Genomic DNA, 17,393 nt, shown 5'->3' on the forward strand with positions numbered 1-17,393 from the left:
CCCTACCATTTACCATGTATGTCCTATTTTAATTAGTCCTACCAAAATGTAGCACCTCACATTTATCAGCATTAAACTCCATCTGCCATCTTTCAGCCCACTCTTCTAAGTGGTCTAAATCTCTCTGCAAGCTTTGAAGACCTACTTCATTATCCACAACTCCACCTATCTTAGTATCATCTGCATACTTACTAATCCAATTTACCACACCATCATCCAGATCATTAATATATATGACAAACAACATTGGACCCAGTACAGATCCCTGAGGCACACCACTAGACACCGTCCTCCAATCTGACACACAGTTACCCACCACTACTCTCTGGCGTCTCCCATCCAGCCACTGCTGAATCCATTTTACTACTTCGATATTAACACCTAACGATTGAATCTTCCTAACTAACCTTCCGTGTGGAACTTTGTCAGAGGCCTTACTGAAGTCCATATAGACAACATCCACCGCTTTACCCTCTTCAACTTTCCTAGTAACCTCTTCAAAAAATTCAATAAGATTTGTCAAACATGGCCTTCCACACACAAATCCATGTTGACTGTTCCTAATCAGACCCTGTTTATCCAGATAATTATATATACCATCTCTAAGAATACTTTCCATCAATTTACCCACCAATGACATCAAACTCAGGCTGATAATTGCTAGGTTTACTCTTAGAACCCTTTTTAAACAATGGAACAACATGAGCAATACGCCAATCCTGCGGCACCATCCTCGTTTCTAATGACATTATAATATTTCTGTCAGAGCCCCTGCTATTTCCACACTAACTTCCCTCAAGGTCCCAAGGAATATCCTGTCTGGACCTGGAGACTTATCCACTTCTATATTCCATAAAAGTGCCAGTACTTCCTCTTCTTTAATCATCATACTTTCCATAACTACTCTTCTTGTTTCCCTTACCTTACACAATTCAATATCCTTCTCCTTAGTGAATACCGAAGAAAAGAAATTGTTCAAAAACTGTTCCCCACCCCAGAAATTACTAGGCCTACCTATAGCCGTATATTTTACTAAGCTCCATGTACTGGGAATAGGTACAGAGGAGATGTCAGGGGTAAGTTTCTTACTCAGAGAGTGGTGAGTGCGTGGAGTGGGCTGCCATAAGAATTCACACTTGTTGCATTGTGCTCTGAGGCCAAATCTTCCAATCTTTTTAACACAGTCTTGAGATTTTGGAGATGTTCCTTGTTATCCTCACTGGTAACAATGATGTCATCCAGGTAACACTGAGTGCCTGGGCAGCCTTGCAGCACCTGGTCCATAGTTATCTGCCAGAGCGAAGGTGCAGATGCTACATGATAAATAACCCCACTATGGTGATAAAGCCCTCTGCGAGTGGTTATGGTGAGGAACCCTTTGGACTCTTGCCATTCTCCTCTGATGTCTCTCATTAACAAGATATTTTTGCCCACATCCAGTGAGTGGCAGTTATGCTTTTTTTTGTTTTCCCACACCTTTCTCTCAAAACTCTAGAGACTGTTCTGTGTGAAAATATCTGGCGATCAGCAGATTCTGAGAAACTCAAACCACGCTGTCTGGCACTAGCAATCATTCCATAGTCAAAGTCACTTAGATCATATTTCTTCCCCATTCTGATGTTTGGTCTGAACAACAAATGAACCTCTTGACCATATCTACATGCTTTTATGTATTGAGTACCACCACATGATTGTCTGATTAGATATTTGCATTAACAAGCAGGTATACCTCATAAAAGTACATCTATATGCCTAGTATATAGTTCTGTTACTAATTATAGATCACAGGTCCTTATGTTCTGAACAGTTAGATCTGATCCTCATCTGTCCTCTGTATCACAATGATAATCTAGCACAACAGATTGTGTCCACAATGTGGAGATTGAAATTAGACTCTGTAGCCTGTGGAATGTTCACTAATGCTGCTTTGGATAAATGTACCCGTGACACGTAGACCATGTGGAATTTTCTTTCTTGCCAATGTTCCCATTGTAACCTGCAAGGCTAATGTGAAAACTGCACCTCTGAAGATCTGGCTTACTCAGCCAGGGGTATTACTGGTGAGCCACTCTTTATGCTTCACATTCAAGTCCTCTATATTTTGCGTCATAGAATCACAGAGAAATACAGCATTGAAATAGGTCCTTTTCCTCTCTCAGTGCACACCACCCAACAACCATCGTTTTTACGTTAACTCTACCCTAACCATTTCTTTTCTCCCTACCCTCTCAACAACTCCTCCTACTCACTGTGCACTGATTAAAGTATACAGTGGCCAATTAATCAAATAAATTGCATTTTTGAGATGTGGGCGGAAAATAGGTAACATGGAGGAATACCATGTGTTACAGGGAGAATGTGCAAACTGTGCACATATAGTGTAATTGCTTCCCTCAGTGACTCCACCAAACAGTATTAAGTATATATGGAATTATGGATTTAATTGCTGGATGGAGTATGGCATAGTATTCTCCTTGATAGCACTTTGTCCATATTTGTTGTTAAATCAAGAAACCAATGCAAAATCAAATCTGAAGTCCCAGACCAGTCTCCCACATTTTCCCGCATCAACAACCCTAATGGGTTTGTCCAGCTTGAGAGATAGTAGTGATGGTATGAAACATTTTGATATTTATTGAAACTTATTAAACTGTAAATACTATTATTTCAAGCTGCTGCTCATTTATTTTGTTAGACAACTTGTCCCAAGTGCTAGCAGGAAGCACTGGACAGAGATGAGCATAGATTAGTCATGTCAAAGTGTAATCTTTGGGTTTTGCCAAATAGTTCCACCAATTTTATTTTGTGAATGAAGACAACAACTCACAAAGGTTCTCTTTCCCTTGTATAGCAACAATTAAGGCACAAACTGTAAAGTTATGCATGTTTCCTTTTAGCAATAAAATATCATGTTTAATTTATAAAACACTATTTTACTGTAAACAGAACGGAAACTTTGGTTGGTTTTAGCTTACCCATAAATTTCATATCCTTTTTTTTTTAGCCTAAAGGTGACCAAAAATGAAAGACTTGAGTGGATTTTGAGTCACTTTTTTAAATAAAGTTTGCAAAGTCATGTTCAAATTAACATTTTGCAGTACTGCATATTTGCCATATCATGGAATACATCAGACTGCACTGGTTCAACAATCATTAGTTGTTCTTTTCCAGTAAGGAGGACAAAGATTTCCTTCTATTGGTAACCATAACAACATTGGTTCCCTGACTGATAGAATCTTATCACAATCATCAAAAACCAGCTATTTGAATGTACCACACGCAGCTTCTAAGCAAAGCTATCCCGGTCACAAAGTAAAATATACATACCATTGTTCATTTTTGCTTTAAGTTCTGTATGAAATAGTAAATGCCAGAATTCAGTTATCATTTTAGTTTATTTCTCTACAATGTTGTCAGTAATAAGAATTGTTTATGAATGTCTTGCAAAACCTCCGATTAAACTTCATTCTTTAATTAAATCAGTGTGACGACAACAAATATTTTCATTGGGTTGTTCAAAGACTTCTTTTCACATTCTCATTCCTGCAACAGTAATCTGAATCTCTCATATATAATAATAAATTCTGGTCTCAACACACTGCCAACAGGACTGCACTGGAGTACTCTTATTTGTCAGCCCAAGTGTGCCCACATAATTTAATGCAGATTGGTCCAGGTGTAAAGAGTGCATATAACTAGTGACAGGATAAATGATCAGCCAGCAACCGCAAGGATTTAAAATGATGTTGGGTAGAGAGCTGGTGAACAGGTTTAAGTTGCAGAAGAATGGAAGGAAAAGGCAAAGAACAGAACTAACATTTTGGAAGTTTTCACAAACTAACAATGATGGTTTGATTGGCAGATCATAAAGGGTAGATCTATGGGAGGGTTCTGATAGTGGATGGGTTACCAGCGTAATTTGTTGGTTCGAGAAGAAGCAATCCTACTTGTGGTAAACCATGTATATAAATGTTGTAACTGAGTTAACTGTCTGGACACGCCCCTCTGCTGACTGCCCATGTGGCTCCTCCCACAGATTCCTGTATAAAGGTGTCTCGCCTTGCCCCTCCCCCTCAGTCCGGGGCAGACACTCACCGTGGAGGTCGTACTGTACAGCGAATAAAAACCTTTCAGTATTTTACCAAACCTCAGTCTTTTGGAGTTATTGAAGGTGCTTCACTACTCTTCCCATCCTATTTCCATCACTACAGAGGCATTTTATTTCTTCATGGATTTAGCATGAACAGGCTGTTTTCAGCTGCTGACTTTTGAGAAGATTAGATAACCCAGTGACCTTTGCTTTGCACAATAGCTGGTAGTTTCATGATATCATTTAAATAAAGAACCATTTGCCACATAAACATTGGTTTCCTGTTCCTCACTTTTCCTCCATTTAAAACTGTATGTGGGTTGGTTCATGATCCAGAATAACTAAATCTCTGATGCAATTGCCACTTAGCTGTTTTTCGCAATCACAAAGTTCTCACAGAAATTAGGTGACCTGTGCGAATATAAGGAATGTCCAGGATAGCAATCCTGAAATGCAATGGGTCAAAGCAATCTCTGCAGTAAGAACATAAAGAATGGAGGAACAAGGAATCCGGAATAACCCACCTACTTCTCAAGCTAGCTTTGACCTAACAGCCAAACCAATACCTCAAGTCATCTTTTCACAACCAATTATAGTACTTCTTGATTCCCTGTTATCCAAAAACCTACTGTTTTCAATTTGGAATGCAACCCGACCTAAAATAAAAGTTACAAAGGCTTACTAACTGAGCAACTAACTTTCTTGTCTTCAGTGTTAAATGGCTGAGTCCTTTCACTCACGATATGCACGGTAGCAGAGTGGTAGCACATTGCTTTACAGTACCAGTGACCTGGGTTCAACTCCCACTGCTGCCTGCAAGGAATCTGCATGCTCCTCCTGTGACAGCATGGGTTTCCTCCCACAGTCCAAAGATATAATGGTTGGTAGGTTAATTGGTCATTGTAAATTGTCCCGTGATTAGGCCAGGGTTAAATCGGGGGTTGCTGGCTGGTATGGCTCGAAGGACTGGAAGGGCCAACTGTGCTGTATCTCAATTCTGAGACAATGGGTCCAACTGTGCTGGATCCAGCCCACTATTCAGGTTCATGTTATTGCATTCATCTGCCTGTCTCTGTACCTAGAATATTACTAGCTCTTTACTTTTTTAAAAATTTAGTTTATCTCTTTGAGAGATACAGCACAGAATAGGCCCTTCCAGCAATCCCCAACAACCCCGATTTAACCCTAACCTAATCATGGGACAATTTACAATAACCAATTACGTCTTTGGACTGTGGGAGAAAACCCACGCACTAGCCGGGGAGGATGTACAGAGACTCCTTACAGAGGATGCCAGGATTGAATTTTGAATTCTAATGTCCTGAGCTATAATAGCATCGTGCTGACCGCCATGCTACCGTAGCACCGTAGTTCGGTGCAGTGATGTCCTAGAGGTAGTGATTCTGCCCCAGTATGCTGGCAGCCTTTGATAGGAGTCAAAGCTGGGGAAGAACTTTGTTTTCAGTTTAATCTTGTGGGATTATATTTTTGTGCTTAAATGTCTTTGACATTAAGGTAAATAGTCTTAATTAAATAAATTAACATTAGAATAAAGTAAAATGCTTTCTAAAAGATAATTCTCGAAATAAAATATGCAAGTTTTGGATCCCATACAGAGGCCAATTCACCAGCATCATGCTGTGGAGTTCCATCAGGACAGTGCTCTTGGTCACATAATCAAAGTGGTGTCCACCATGGAGCAGAGTGACAAATGCACACGATCAGTCCCTGAGTTTCAGCAGTCTGTGCAAGTTTCACGCTTTTGTGGTACCAACTGAATTCCTGTTAGTCCAAAGCTGTAGTCATCATTAGCACAACTCAACCCACTGTCTCCTAAACTGCTGTTATTAATCAACCTGCAAGTGCTAATGTATTATACTCTCAATTACCCTATAATTATTTTCTGTTTTTTTTTGCCTATTCCTCTACCCTCAAGTACATTACACACATAACAAGTCAATCAAACAACGTCACTGTCTGGCCTATGGAAACAACCTCAATAATTACTCTGTCAGTTCTTTTCAGGTTCTTATATCTCAATGAGATTAGCTGTCATTCTCTGAAACCGTAGTGAAAATAGACAAACCTTAATCTTTCTGCAATGAACAATGCTTACATCCTTCAATCTAAAGAATCTATGTTACAGAGTCTCAAAGATAAACATATACTGTCCTAGATATAGAAACCAAGGCTGCATACAGTACTTCCACGTGTGGTCTCAAGAAGCCCCTATGTCCATTAAAAAATTAGAATTGCCCTATTGATAGATACAATGTTGTTGAAACAGATTACTCACAAGGGTAAACACAAGGGATTCTGTAGATTCTGGAAATCTAGAGCAACATACACAAAATACTGGAGGAACACAGCAGGTCAGGCAACAGCTATGGAATTGAATAAGCAGTCACCCTTCTGAGGGCAAGATCCTTCATCAGGACCGACCTGCAGAGTCCCTCCAGCATTTTGTGTTTTCCACTCACAGGAGTAACCTGTCAATGAAATCATAATAGAAACAGAAAATATAAGAAGCACTCAGCAATGTCAGACTGTATCTGTTGCAGAGAGAAACAGACTTAATATTTCTGAAATGTTAACTGTTTCTTTTTCCACAAGTACTGCTGGACTTGCTGTTTTGAGAACTTTCTGTCTTCACTTCAGACTTCCAGCAGTCTATTTGAATTTCATACTATATCTTTTGTTGGGAAAAACTAAAAATAAACAAATATTGCAATAAAATTTCAATTTTTTCTCAATATAATCTTCTTGACAGGGAAACACTGGATAGAGCTTTGATAACTACCTTCCATAACCCAGTCCATACCTCTGGATCAGAATCAGAATTAATACTGCGGCATATGTCATAAAATTTGTTGTTTGTGGCACCAGTAATTCCGATACATAACAATAATAAACCTAAAAATTACAATTTAAAAAATCAGTACATTCGTTATATATAAGTAGTGCAAAAAGAGAGCAAGAAAATAAAGTGAGATAATGCACATTCAGAAATCTGAAGGCAGAGAGAAGACGCTGCTCCTAGAACTTGGAGTGTGTGCCTTCAAGCTCCTATACCACGTCCGAGATGGAAGCAGTGAGAAGGCAGCATGTTCTGGGTGATGGGATTCCTTAATGGTGGATGCTGCCTTTTGAGGAGTCATCTTTTGAAGATGTCCTCGATGCAGGAGAGGCTAGTGCCCATGAGTTTGCAGCTTTCTGCAGTTTTTTCCATTCCTGTGCAGTGGTCCAGATGGTGATGAGTTAGAATGCTGTCCACGGTACATCTGTAGAAATTTGAGAGAGTCTTGGTGACGTACCAAGTCTCATCAAATTCCTAGTGAAATATAGCTGCTGTCATGTCTGTATGCTTACTGTATAACTGGGGTTCAACTGTTCCAGAATGCTTTGTCAGTAATGTAGCAGGACCACAGAGCAGGATGCAACATCTGCATCTCAAGGGGAAATTAAATTTTCTACAAGGGCAAGTCATGGAATAGAAACTGGGATGAGAACGTAAAGGAAGACATCAGCCCAGTTTTGCAGCATTTACTGCTATTACTATATTTTAAAAATATCCATCCTGAAGTGCTTCTGATAGTCTTAAACACTTTTTACAGGCGCCATACAAGGAAAGCATACTTAAATGCTTGTCTGAATTATTTGTATAATTTTTGATCAACTTACAAGCACAAAAATGGATAAAAGTACAAAATGAATGCTAAAAATAACTTAATGTGTCAAACTTCCTAGGAGCTTTGGCAATGGAAATTAGATCAATGACACTGAAGTATAAGGATGAAGAGTGCGCAATAAAAGATTGCATCTAATCTGTTCAATAAAAGCTAGATTTCTTTAGAATTATGAACAATTTTTCAATGGAAAACAGAACTTATAATGCACATAATCAGCTTTTGATGATAGGTTATCAATCTTGATGCATTAAATCTGTAACTTCACAAATGCTCAGTATTTCTAGCATTTTGTTTTATTGTTTGAGGTACAATTTTTCAAGATATGTTAAACTGACATACATTTAAAAGATTACTCAGAGTAAAGTCAAGAGGATCTTCCATATCCTGCCCAATAATTAACTCTCAATAAGGCAAATTAGAAAGACTCATCTGAAAAATTTTAAAAAAACCTAATTTATCTTGTAAGTAGTTACCATATACAGTGGGGCTAATACTTGCCCTCCCTTGGACAAAACTTTGTACTTCAGAACTTTTCAGATGCTATTTTTATATATCTCTTATATTTAATTTATATTCTTATTTTGAAGTTGTGGCTGTTATAATGGCAGCTTGTTCAGCAGTTTCATACCTTTAAATATCGTAAGAAATTGTCTACATACAGTGGATTCTAGTGAATTGGGACACATTGGGACCTGTACATTTTGGCCCAATTAAGCAACTGCCCCAATTAGCCAAAGGTTGATGGAAGTAGTTAAAAAGGAATAAAAAAGACAAACTACAATTTAACCGAGTAACAAATTAAGTATTTAAATAAAATACAGAACAAATTAGAACACTATCAAATCTACTAAGTACTATAAACCTGTGTATTACTTCCTAATGGTTTTCAGCAGAGGAATTCAGCATACACTGCCATGTTCTTTTGATTGACTGTAAATGAACAAAATCAGTGCAGACATCCTGTGTAGAGCACACAACGCTATTGACAATTGCATTTTCCATATCTTCATTTTCATTGTAAGATTCAAAGTGAATTATCGATCCCTTCAGGTTGTTCATAGTTTCCAACTTGAAGAACAGTTCTGAATTGTCTGACTGCTTATTTCCCATCAATTATCAGTGATCAAAATCCCTGCTTTTTTGAACACAAGCATATACAATTGATGCTATTTTAAAACTGTTCACTCTAAGCACGGTGAGCTGTCTAATAGCCTCATGAGTGCATGCATATAATGCTAGTTAGAAACTGTTTGGCAATTAAGTGGCATAGTGTCCCAAATAAACAAAATGAATCTGGCTATTTTCGAGAGGAGTTTTGGTTTTTTAAGAGTTGGCCCAAATAAGCAGCTGCCCTAATTAACCAATGGCCCCATGAACCAGAATACACAGTATATTTTATTGTATTCATATATAACCAATACTTTGGTTTTCATCCAAAAGCAACAAGTAACTGGAAGTATATGTAATTGTTCAGCTGCCGCTTACAAGTAAGTTGGATTGCTGCTGAATTCAGTATCTTACTCTTCATCAGCTTAGAACAATAAAGGTCTTGGAGTTTGACCTACTTGGGTGCCACTTTATCAGGTACACTTGGATACCTGCTTGTTAATGCAAATATTTAATCAGCCAATCATGTGGCAGCAACTCAATGTATAAAAACATGCAGACATGGTCAAGTGGTTCAGTTGTTAGTCAAACTAAATATCCAAATGGGTAAGAAATGTGATCTAAATGACTTTGACTGTGGAATGATTGTTGGTGCCATCTGGGTCATTTGAGGATCTCAGAAACTGCTGATCTCCTGGGATTTTCATGCACAACAGTCTCTAGAGTTCAGAAAGAATGGTGTGAAAAACAAAAAAAATCCAATGAGTGGCAGCTCTGCAGCAAAAATGCCTTGTTAATGAGAGAGGTCAGAGGAAAATGGCCAGACTGGTTCAAGCTGACAGGAAGGTGACAGTAACTGAAATATCTATACTTTATAACAGTAGTGAATATCTCTGAATGCAGAACACGTCAAGCCTTGAAGTAGATGGGCTACAGCAGCAGACGACCATGAACATACACTCAGTGGCCACGTTATTAGGTTCTTGAGGTATCTAATAAAGTGGCCACTAAGTATATATGATGACTTTGACAGAAGACTGAGATCTTTGAGTATTGAACACAGATATAGAGCTTACAAAAAGCCTAGGAAAGCCAAAGATTTCGGCAGCAGCCTGGTGCTTGTCAGCGTCAGTTGCAGATATTTTCCAAGCGCAAGCTAATTAAGATATATCATAATAGATGATTCATGGCAGATTTTGTGTCACTTCTGAAGAATATCTTCCAGTGGAAAGACATGCAGAAGCAGCCAAAAAACTAAAGCTGAGGACAGGAAGGAGACAGAAATCCCAAAATTTTAATCCAAAATTTGGATGAAAGGAGCAGATAGCTTGGAAAAGAAGCTCATGCATGGAAATAGTGCTGTGCTGATTTTTTTTCGTATTAGTGCAGACCATTGCCAGAAAAAGTTCAATGACCTGACATGGCAGAAAGAGCGGCAGACTGGCCACTGGCCACCGTTCTTGTTTGCATCATAGATACCAACACATGAATAACACACATAAAGGATAGCAAAAACCCAGTTGTTATAGGATAAGTTTGTGGACAATTATACAAACATAGCGGGTCACAAGTGACATTCCAGACTTGAGGGAGGGTCCAGAACAGGTTGGGAGCCATATAGAACCAGCTACAGAAAGTTAGTGGATCTATAAAGGCTGAGATTAAGTGATATATTTCTCAAAATCAGCAATGGCTGCATAGCCATCTGGCTCACAAATATCCTAAATGAGTTCTGGCCTATATGTGACTCCAGACACACATCATGTGCTTGACTTTTAATGCACTAGCAAACCACTTGCGTGTATCCTTAACCAGAGAGCTCAAACAGAGAAAGAATAAAACTGGACAGACTATCTTGGGGACAATAAGCTGTCCAGTTTTGACCCTGTAAAGCCCATATCACAAGTGTCTAAAATCAGAGATTTGTTTCAAAGTTAATTAACAGTCTGATCTAGTCCTACTCACAAAAACACCTACACCTTGCAGCATGCTAGCCTTTGTTAAAATCACATTTTCTGGATAAATTACGGCATTATTTGTTCAGAAAAGAGATCAACAGATTTCTGGATGTTAATGGAATCAGGGCTACAATGGTAGAACAGGCTTAAGGGGCAGAAGGCCTACTTGTGCTCCTACTTATGTCCATACTGCTATGACAAGTGCAAGGAAATCTTGACACTGGCTCCAGAAACCATGAACTCTCAAAGTATTAGATCAATATGGGCAAGAAAATCTACTTATTACCATATCTTACCCCACCTCAGCCGATGAATTAATAAGACCATAAGACATAGGAGCAGAATTAGGCCATTCAGCCCATCACGTCTGCTCCGCCATTCCATCGTGGCTAATCCTGGATCCCACTCAACCCCATACACTTGCCATCTTGCCATATTCTTCGAAACCCTGATTGATCAGGAAACAATTAACTTCTGCCTTAAATATATACACAGACTTGCCTCCACTGCAGTTTCTGGCACAGCATTCCACAGACTCACTACTCTCTGGCAAAAAAAAAATCCTCCTTACCTCCTTTCTAAAAGGTTGCCCCTCAGTTTTGAGGTTGTACCCTCTAGTTCTGAATACCCACACCACAGGAAACATCCTTTACACATCCACCCTATCTGGTCCTTTCAACATTTGGCAGGTTTCAATGAGATCCCCCAGCATTCTTCTAAATTCCAGTGACTGCAGGCCCAAAGCTGCAAAACGCTCCTCATATGTTAACCCATTCATTCCTGGAATCAGCCTTGTGAACCTCCTCTGGACTCTCTCCAATGAGAACACATCTTTTCTGACAAATAGGACCCAAAACTGTTGACAATACTCCAAGCGTGGCCTGACTAGTGTCTTATAAAGGCTCAGCATTATCCCTTTGCTTTTATATTCTATTCTCCTTGAAATAAATGCCAACATTGCATTTGCCTTTTTTTTTACCACAGACTCAACCTGCAAATTAACTTTTGGGAGTCTTGCACGAGGACTCCTAAGTCCCTCTGCACCTCTGATGTTTGAACCTTCACCCCATTTAGATAATAGTCCACACTATTGTTCCTTTTACCAAAAATGCATTATCATACATTTCCCAACGCTGTATTTCACCTGCCACTTTTTTGCCCATTCTTCCAATTTGCCTAAGTCCTGCTGCAATTGCATTGCTTCCTCAGCACTACCTATCCCTCTACCTATCGTTGTATCATCCGCAAACTTTGCCACAAGGCTATCAATTCCATTATCCAAATCACTGACAAATAAAGTGAAAAGTAGCGTTCCTAACACTGACCGTCGAGGAACACCAGTAGCCACTGGCAGCCAGCCAGAAAAAGCTCCTTTTATTCGTACTCACTGCCTCCTCCTGTCAGCCATTCCTCTATGCATGCCAGTATCCTTCCTGTAACGTCATAGGATTTTATCTTTTTAAGAAGCCTCATGTGTGGCACCTTATCAAATGCCTTCTGAAAATCCAAGTAAATGACATCTACTGCCTCTCCTTTGTCCACCCTGCTTGTTGCTTCCTCGAAGGACTCTAAAAGATTTGTCAGCAAGATTTCACTTCACAGAAACCATGCTGCCTTTTATTTATTTAACATTAGTCTCCAAGTACCTCGAAACCTCATCCTTCATAGTAGACTCCAACACTTTCTCAACCACTGAGGTTAGGATAACCAGCCTGTAATTTTCCTTTCCTTTGCCCTCCTTCCTTCTTAAAGAGTGGAGTGACATTTACAATTTTCCAGTCCTCTGCCACCATGCCAGAATCAAGTGATTCTTGAAAGATCATGATCAATGGATCTGTTATCTCTTCAGCAACCTCTCTCAGGACACTGGGATGTAGTCCATCTGGTCCAGGTGACTTATCCACCTTAAGACCTTTGACTTTGCCTCACACTTTTTCCTTTGTAATAGCAATGGCAGTCCCTGCTGCTCCCTGACACTTGCAAACCTCTAGCATACTGCTAATGTCTTCCACAGTGAAGACTGATGCAATGTACCCATTGCTTATCAGCAATTTCTTTGCCTCCATTACTACCTAACCAGCATGATTTTACAGTGGTCTTATATCATCTCTCTCCTCCATTTTACTCTTTACATAACAGAAAAAACTTTTGGTATCCTGCTTTATATTATTGGCTAATTTGCCCTCATATTTCAACTTTTCCTTTCTTATAACTTTTTTAGTTGTATTTTGAAAGCTTCTCAATCATCTTTCGGAGGGGGAGGGGGAGAGGGAGGGAAAGAAGGAGAGAGGGAGTCAGAGAGAGAGAGATACATTCATATATATACACCAAGAGAGGGGAGGAGAGTGGGAGAGAGAGAGGGGAGAGGGGGGAGGGGAGAGAGGGAGGGGGAGATGGAGGGGGAGAGGGGGAGAGAGGGAGGGGGAGAGAGAGAGGGGGAGAGAGAGAGGGGGAGAGAGAGAGGGGGAGAGAGGGAGGGGGAGAGAGGGAGGGGGAGAGAGAGAGGGGGAGAGAGAGAGGGGGAGAGAGAGAGAAGTGAGAGAGAGAGAGAGAGAAGGGGAGAGAGAGGGAAGGGGAGAGAGAGAGGGAAGGGGAGAGAGAGAGAGGGGAAGGGAGAGAGAGGGGAGAGAGAGAGGGGAGGGGAGAGAGAGAGGTGGGGGAAGAGGGGGTGAGGGGGGAGAGGGAAATAAAAACGTTAGGGTGTTCCAATATGTTTAGCACACTGGTATCTATTCATAACATGGACGATTGCTCAAACCTGTACTGTTCTCAAGAAGCTTGGCCTCATTCTGCACAATACAACACTCTTATCCTCCATTAATCATGCTAAATATTTATGCACACTCTATGAATTGCAATTTCTTGCTTTGGCTATTCCAGCAAAGCTTCGTTTACCAATATGGCAAGAGAAGTAGGTACAACAGAATCCCATTACTTGCAAGTTTTCTCGCTTGTTTTACATTGTCCTAAATTTTGTTTAATTCACTTTTCAAGATTTTATTTTTTGGAAAGGCTGGCATTTATTGTTCATCTCTTTACCTTATACTGAATGGCTTGTTAAGCTTTTTCTGAGGATATTTAGGAATTAATCACATGGGGATTAACCAATGTTTGGGACCAAAGATTGATTACACTAGATGACAGATCTCATCCCCTGAATAATAGTAATAGGTTTTTACAGCAATCTGGAGTTTATGCAATGTCTTTATTAAGACCAGTCATTGATTTTAAATTACTAACTGCAATATTTCAATGTAGGTCTCTGGAATTAGAAACAAATTTTCGAAATATATTTGCAGTCCTTCCTTGTTATGGATTACATTCTGGATATCCCTTCCCAAAAGCATTGTGGGAGCGCCTTCATGACAGAATTGAGATAGCTTAAAAAGAGTGCCTCACCACTAAACTTTCCAAGGGCAATTAGCTATGGGCAATGTGCTGGCCGTACTAGTGATGTTCAGATCCTGGAAAAAATAAAGGAAGTTTAAACCAAATTGGTAGATGAAGATATGATGACAATAATACTGATGATGAGTAAAAGTATGAAGACATTTCATTTTGGCAAATGTTGATAATGAAAATAAGGATGATCATGACCAAGTCACAAGAGGTGCTGGTAAAATCCACTAACGTGGTGCTTTCCTCAATTTACCTCAATACTTTTCTTGCATTCGCAGGTACTTAAATTAGTGGAAATGGAAATTTAAGTTAAGATGTAGCATTCAATAAGGAGAAAAAAAGACAGGGCACATGGGGTGGAGTGTGATGGGTGAATATGTGTCCTTGAAGGCCTTAGGAAAACCTTTGGAGTTTATGTGATTTAGACTTTAGCAAGACTCATCTGAAGAGAAGTAGTTTTTGAAACATCACACATTTGAGGCAAGTCTCTGTGAAATTGCAGCACCTATTATGAGCAACATTATTTACAATTTTAAAGCACTGGAGGTATGTGATGCTGTTCTGGAAAATCCTTTACTTCAGGAGTGATCCAGGATGATTGGATGCCTCTTTCTCCATAAAAATGCAGATTGCCTAATTTAAAACAGGAAAGTTTGTCAAGAATCCTCTCTGCAGACTCTGGATATTTTCAGCTGTCTCTTAATGCTTTTAGAAACCACCAGAAGCTATTACATCTTCTATCCTGCTGTACAATGAACAGAAGAGTTTGATGGGAATCAATCAGCTTAAGGTTTCAGTTTCCGAAACATATCCCAGGCAAAAGATTATCCCTTCCAAGAAGGAAGGCAAGGTAAAACTAATCAAGTAGAAGACTTCCGCAAGAAGGTGGCCAGCATAGGCATTCAACTTCTGTGCAGTTTAACTCAGCTAGAGACTTCCCAGATCACAGCCTGCCTCACAAAAAGCATTAGGATCAGAGATCAATGTGTTCTTTTAGACAACTTGGGTGAAGAATGGAATGAAGAAAAATAGAATGGCTAATGCATTATAGGCAGTTGCAATAAACTTTACATGTTCATGTCCTCATGAACAATTTGAAAATGTTAATGGTCCAAGTGAAAAAGACAGGAGGTGTGAGATCCTGGGATGCATGAAAGTCTAAGAAGATAGTTATCGTAGAGGGATGGGAGAAATGACTGCAGATCCAAAGGAAAATATATACAGTGTAAGGGTTTTTTCTTTTATGTTACTGCTAAGGTGAATAAAATGGCTTCTCTGTACTGTTAACTGCTGAGGCAATGGTCCTCTATAGCAGCATGTTTGGGTTATAACTAGTGATAACGGGACTTGTATTCATTTGCTAACCAATTGGGATAGATGTTATTCTTTCTGTCTGTGTGAAAGCTGTTAGTTTGCGTGCTTGGGGGAGAAGGCACGAAGAGGATGAAGAGAGAAGAGGTGGCTTGGGGAGACGGTTGTCGGACCCGCTGGGCCTGGGCTTGGAGTAGGAGCCCAGGGGTCGACGATGAGCGAATGAGGATCAGCGAAAGGGAATCAGTGAGCCCCAACGTTTGGGCACTGGACACGTTTATGAGATTATTGTCCCCTTTTATTTGTTTTCCTTTTCTTTTGTTTCTCTACTAACCCCATACTTAAATATAAAATCTTAATCATTTGACCGCACATTGTGGACTGAATGTTATTTCGGGGTACTGATGTTACACAGGGGACACAACATGCAACATCCACCCAAACAAGAATGTTAAAGTTTGGCCGGGTAGGGGGTACCACCCCCGAGATCATGCCACTAGGCAAAGCGAGTGTTACAACTATTAAGGAATATTTCATTGTGTTTTGATTTTCGATGTTTCTTGCACCTATCATTAAGTAGTCTTCCTGATGAATATCCACATGTAATGCACTCCATGTTCATAAACCTTCCAAGGGGCTATAGCCATCTCAATTCCATCCATGTTAACTGATGCTTCCAAAGGCACCCCTTTTGCCTCAGATATCCATTATGCCAAAGGAGTCTACATATTGAGCTTCAGCTCATCCTTATATAGGTTATTGTATGTTACAGACATTAGTTGTGCAGATATTGCATAACAGCAAAGGCATATTATTCTTGTATGTGGCAGTGTAATACTTCAGATTATGCACAAGGTTGGCATGCAAGTTGACAGTCTTTTTTTGCAGCCAATTCTATTAAATAGAATGACAATTAAGCAGAATACCATGACTAACATAATCAAATTGGTGACTGAATGTCACAATACCTTCTGGTCAATAGAGCAACCACTGAGCAAAGTCATTATAGGTGTAAATTAAACACACCAGAAATGTCAAAACACCTCATTTCACTGAACTTGAAAAGCGAAATTTCCATTTTATTGCCAATAACACAATGATGAAAATTTGGCTCCAAAAGCAAGATGCACTGACTTTTTTTTAACTAAAATTCTGAAGTTTACCGATAACATGCATTTAACAGCAAGTAGAATTGCCATTGCCTTGCTTTTACTGATGGAAATCCAATTGAAAATTATACTGTATTCAACATCAAGCCAAAACTAATACTAATATACCAAGTAGATTCAACTATTTACTGCATTATATTTTCAAAGACTATAATGTATTGATTATTTTAATGGTCAGTACTTACATTGTCGTACAAGGCTTGAAGGGTCTCCAAATCCACTACTGAGTTGTCCAGATTTAAAATAGCTGAAATTACATGTTACATATAGCGCATTAAATCAAATTTATTGGCAATGCTGAACATACTGTCACATTGCACTAGTACTGCATCTTGAATAGAATCCTACATACAGTACATCTCTTATAAACAAAAAAATGAACATTTCACTATTTTAATGTCACAGGGTATAGTTCACAGAAGGCACCAACATTTTAAAAGACTGTTTCTGATATATTAGAACTGAAATACGGTTAAAATAATGCATTTCACTTAACTGTCATTGTATATTGTATTGGACTAATCTCCCAAGTCACGGAAACTAACTTTAAAACCTATCCCTGGCACTGAAGATGTTATACGTTTTACAAGATAAATTAATATGTTGCTTCCCCAAAATGCTGTTCAATTATAATGCAGCCTGATGGCTTTCTAAAGGATCACAAATTCTT

At 39.3% G+C, this 17,393-nt stretch overlaps 1 protein-coding gene across 3 annotated transcripts in view; it reads right to left on the reverse strand.

Moving 5' to 3' along the window:
* Positions 1-17,393, reverse strand: part of fmn1 (formin 1) — a 386,619-nt gene that overhangs the window by 150,944 nt on the left and 218,282 nt on the right. For all 3 annotated transcript variants that reach the window (XM_063050982.1, XM_063050990.1, XM_063051000.1), the window contains one exon: positions 16,909-16,970. In XM_063050982.1, coding sequence (XP_062907052.1) covers positions 16,909-16,970 — 62 coding nt within the window. The remainder of the gene's footprint in view (positions 1-16,908; positions 16,971-17,393) is intronic.

Source organism: Mobula hypostoma, chromosome 1 (assembly GCF_963921235.1).
Source record: "Mobula hypostoma chromosome 1, sMobHyp1.1, whole genome shotgun sequence".
Taxonomy (NCBI): Eukaryota; Metazoa; Chordata; class Chondrichthyes; order Myliobatiformes; family Myliobatidae; genus Mobula; species Mobula hypostoma.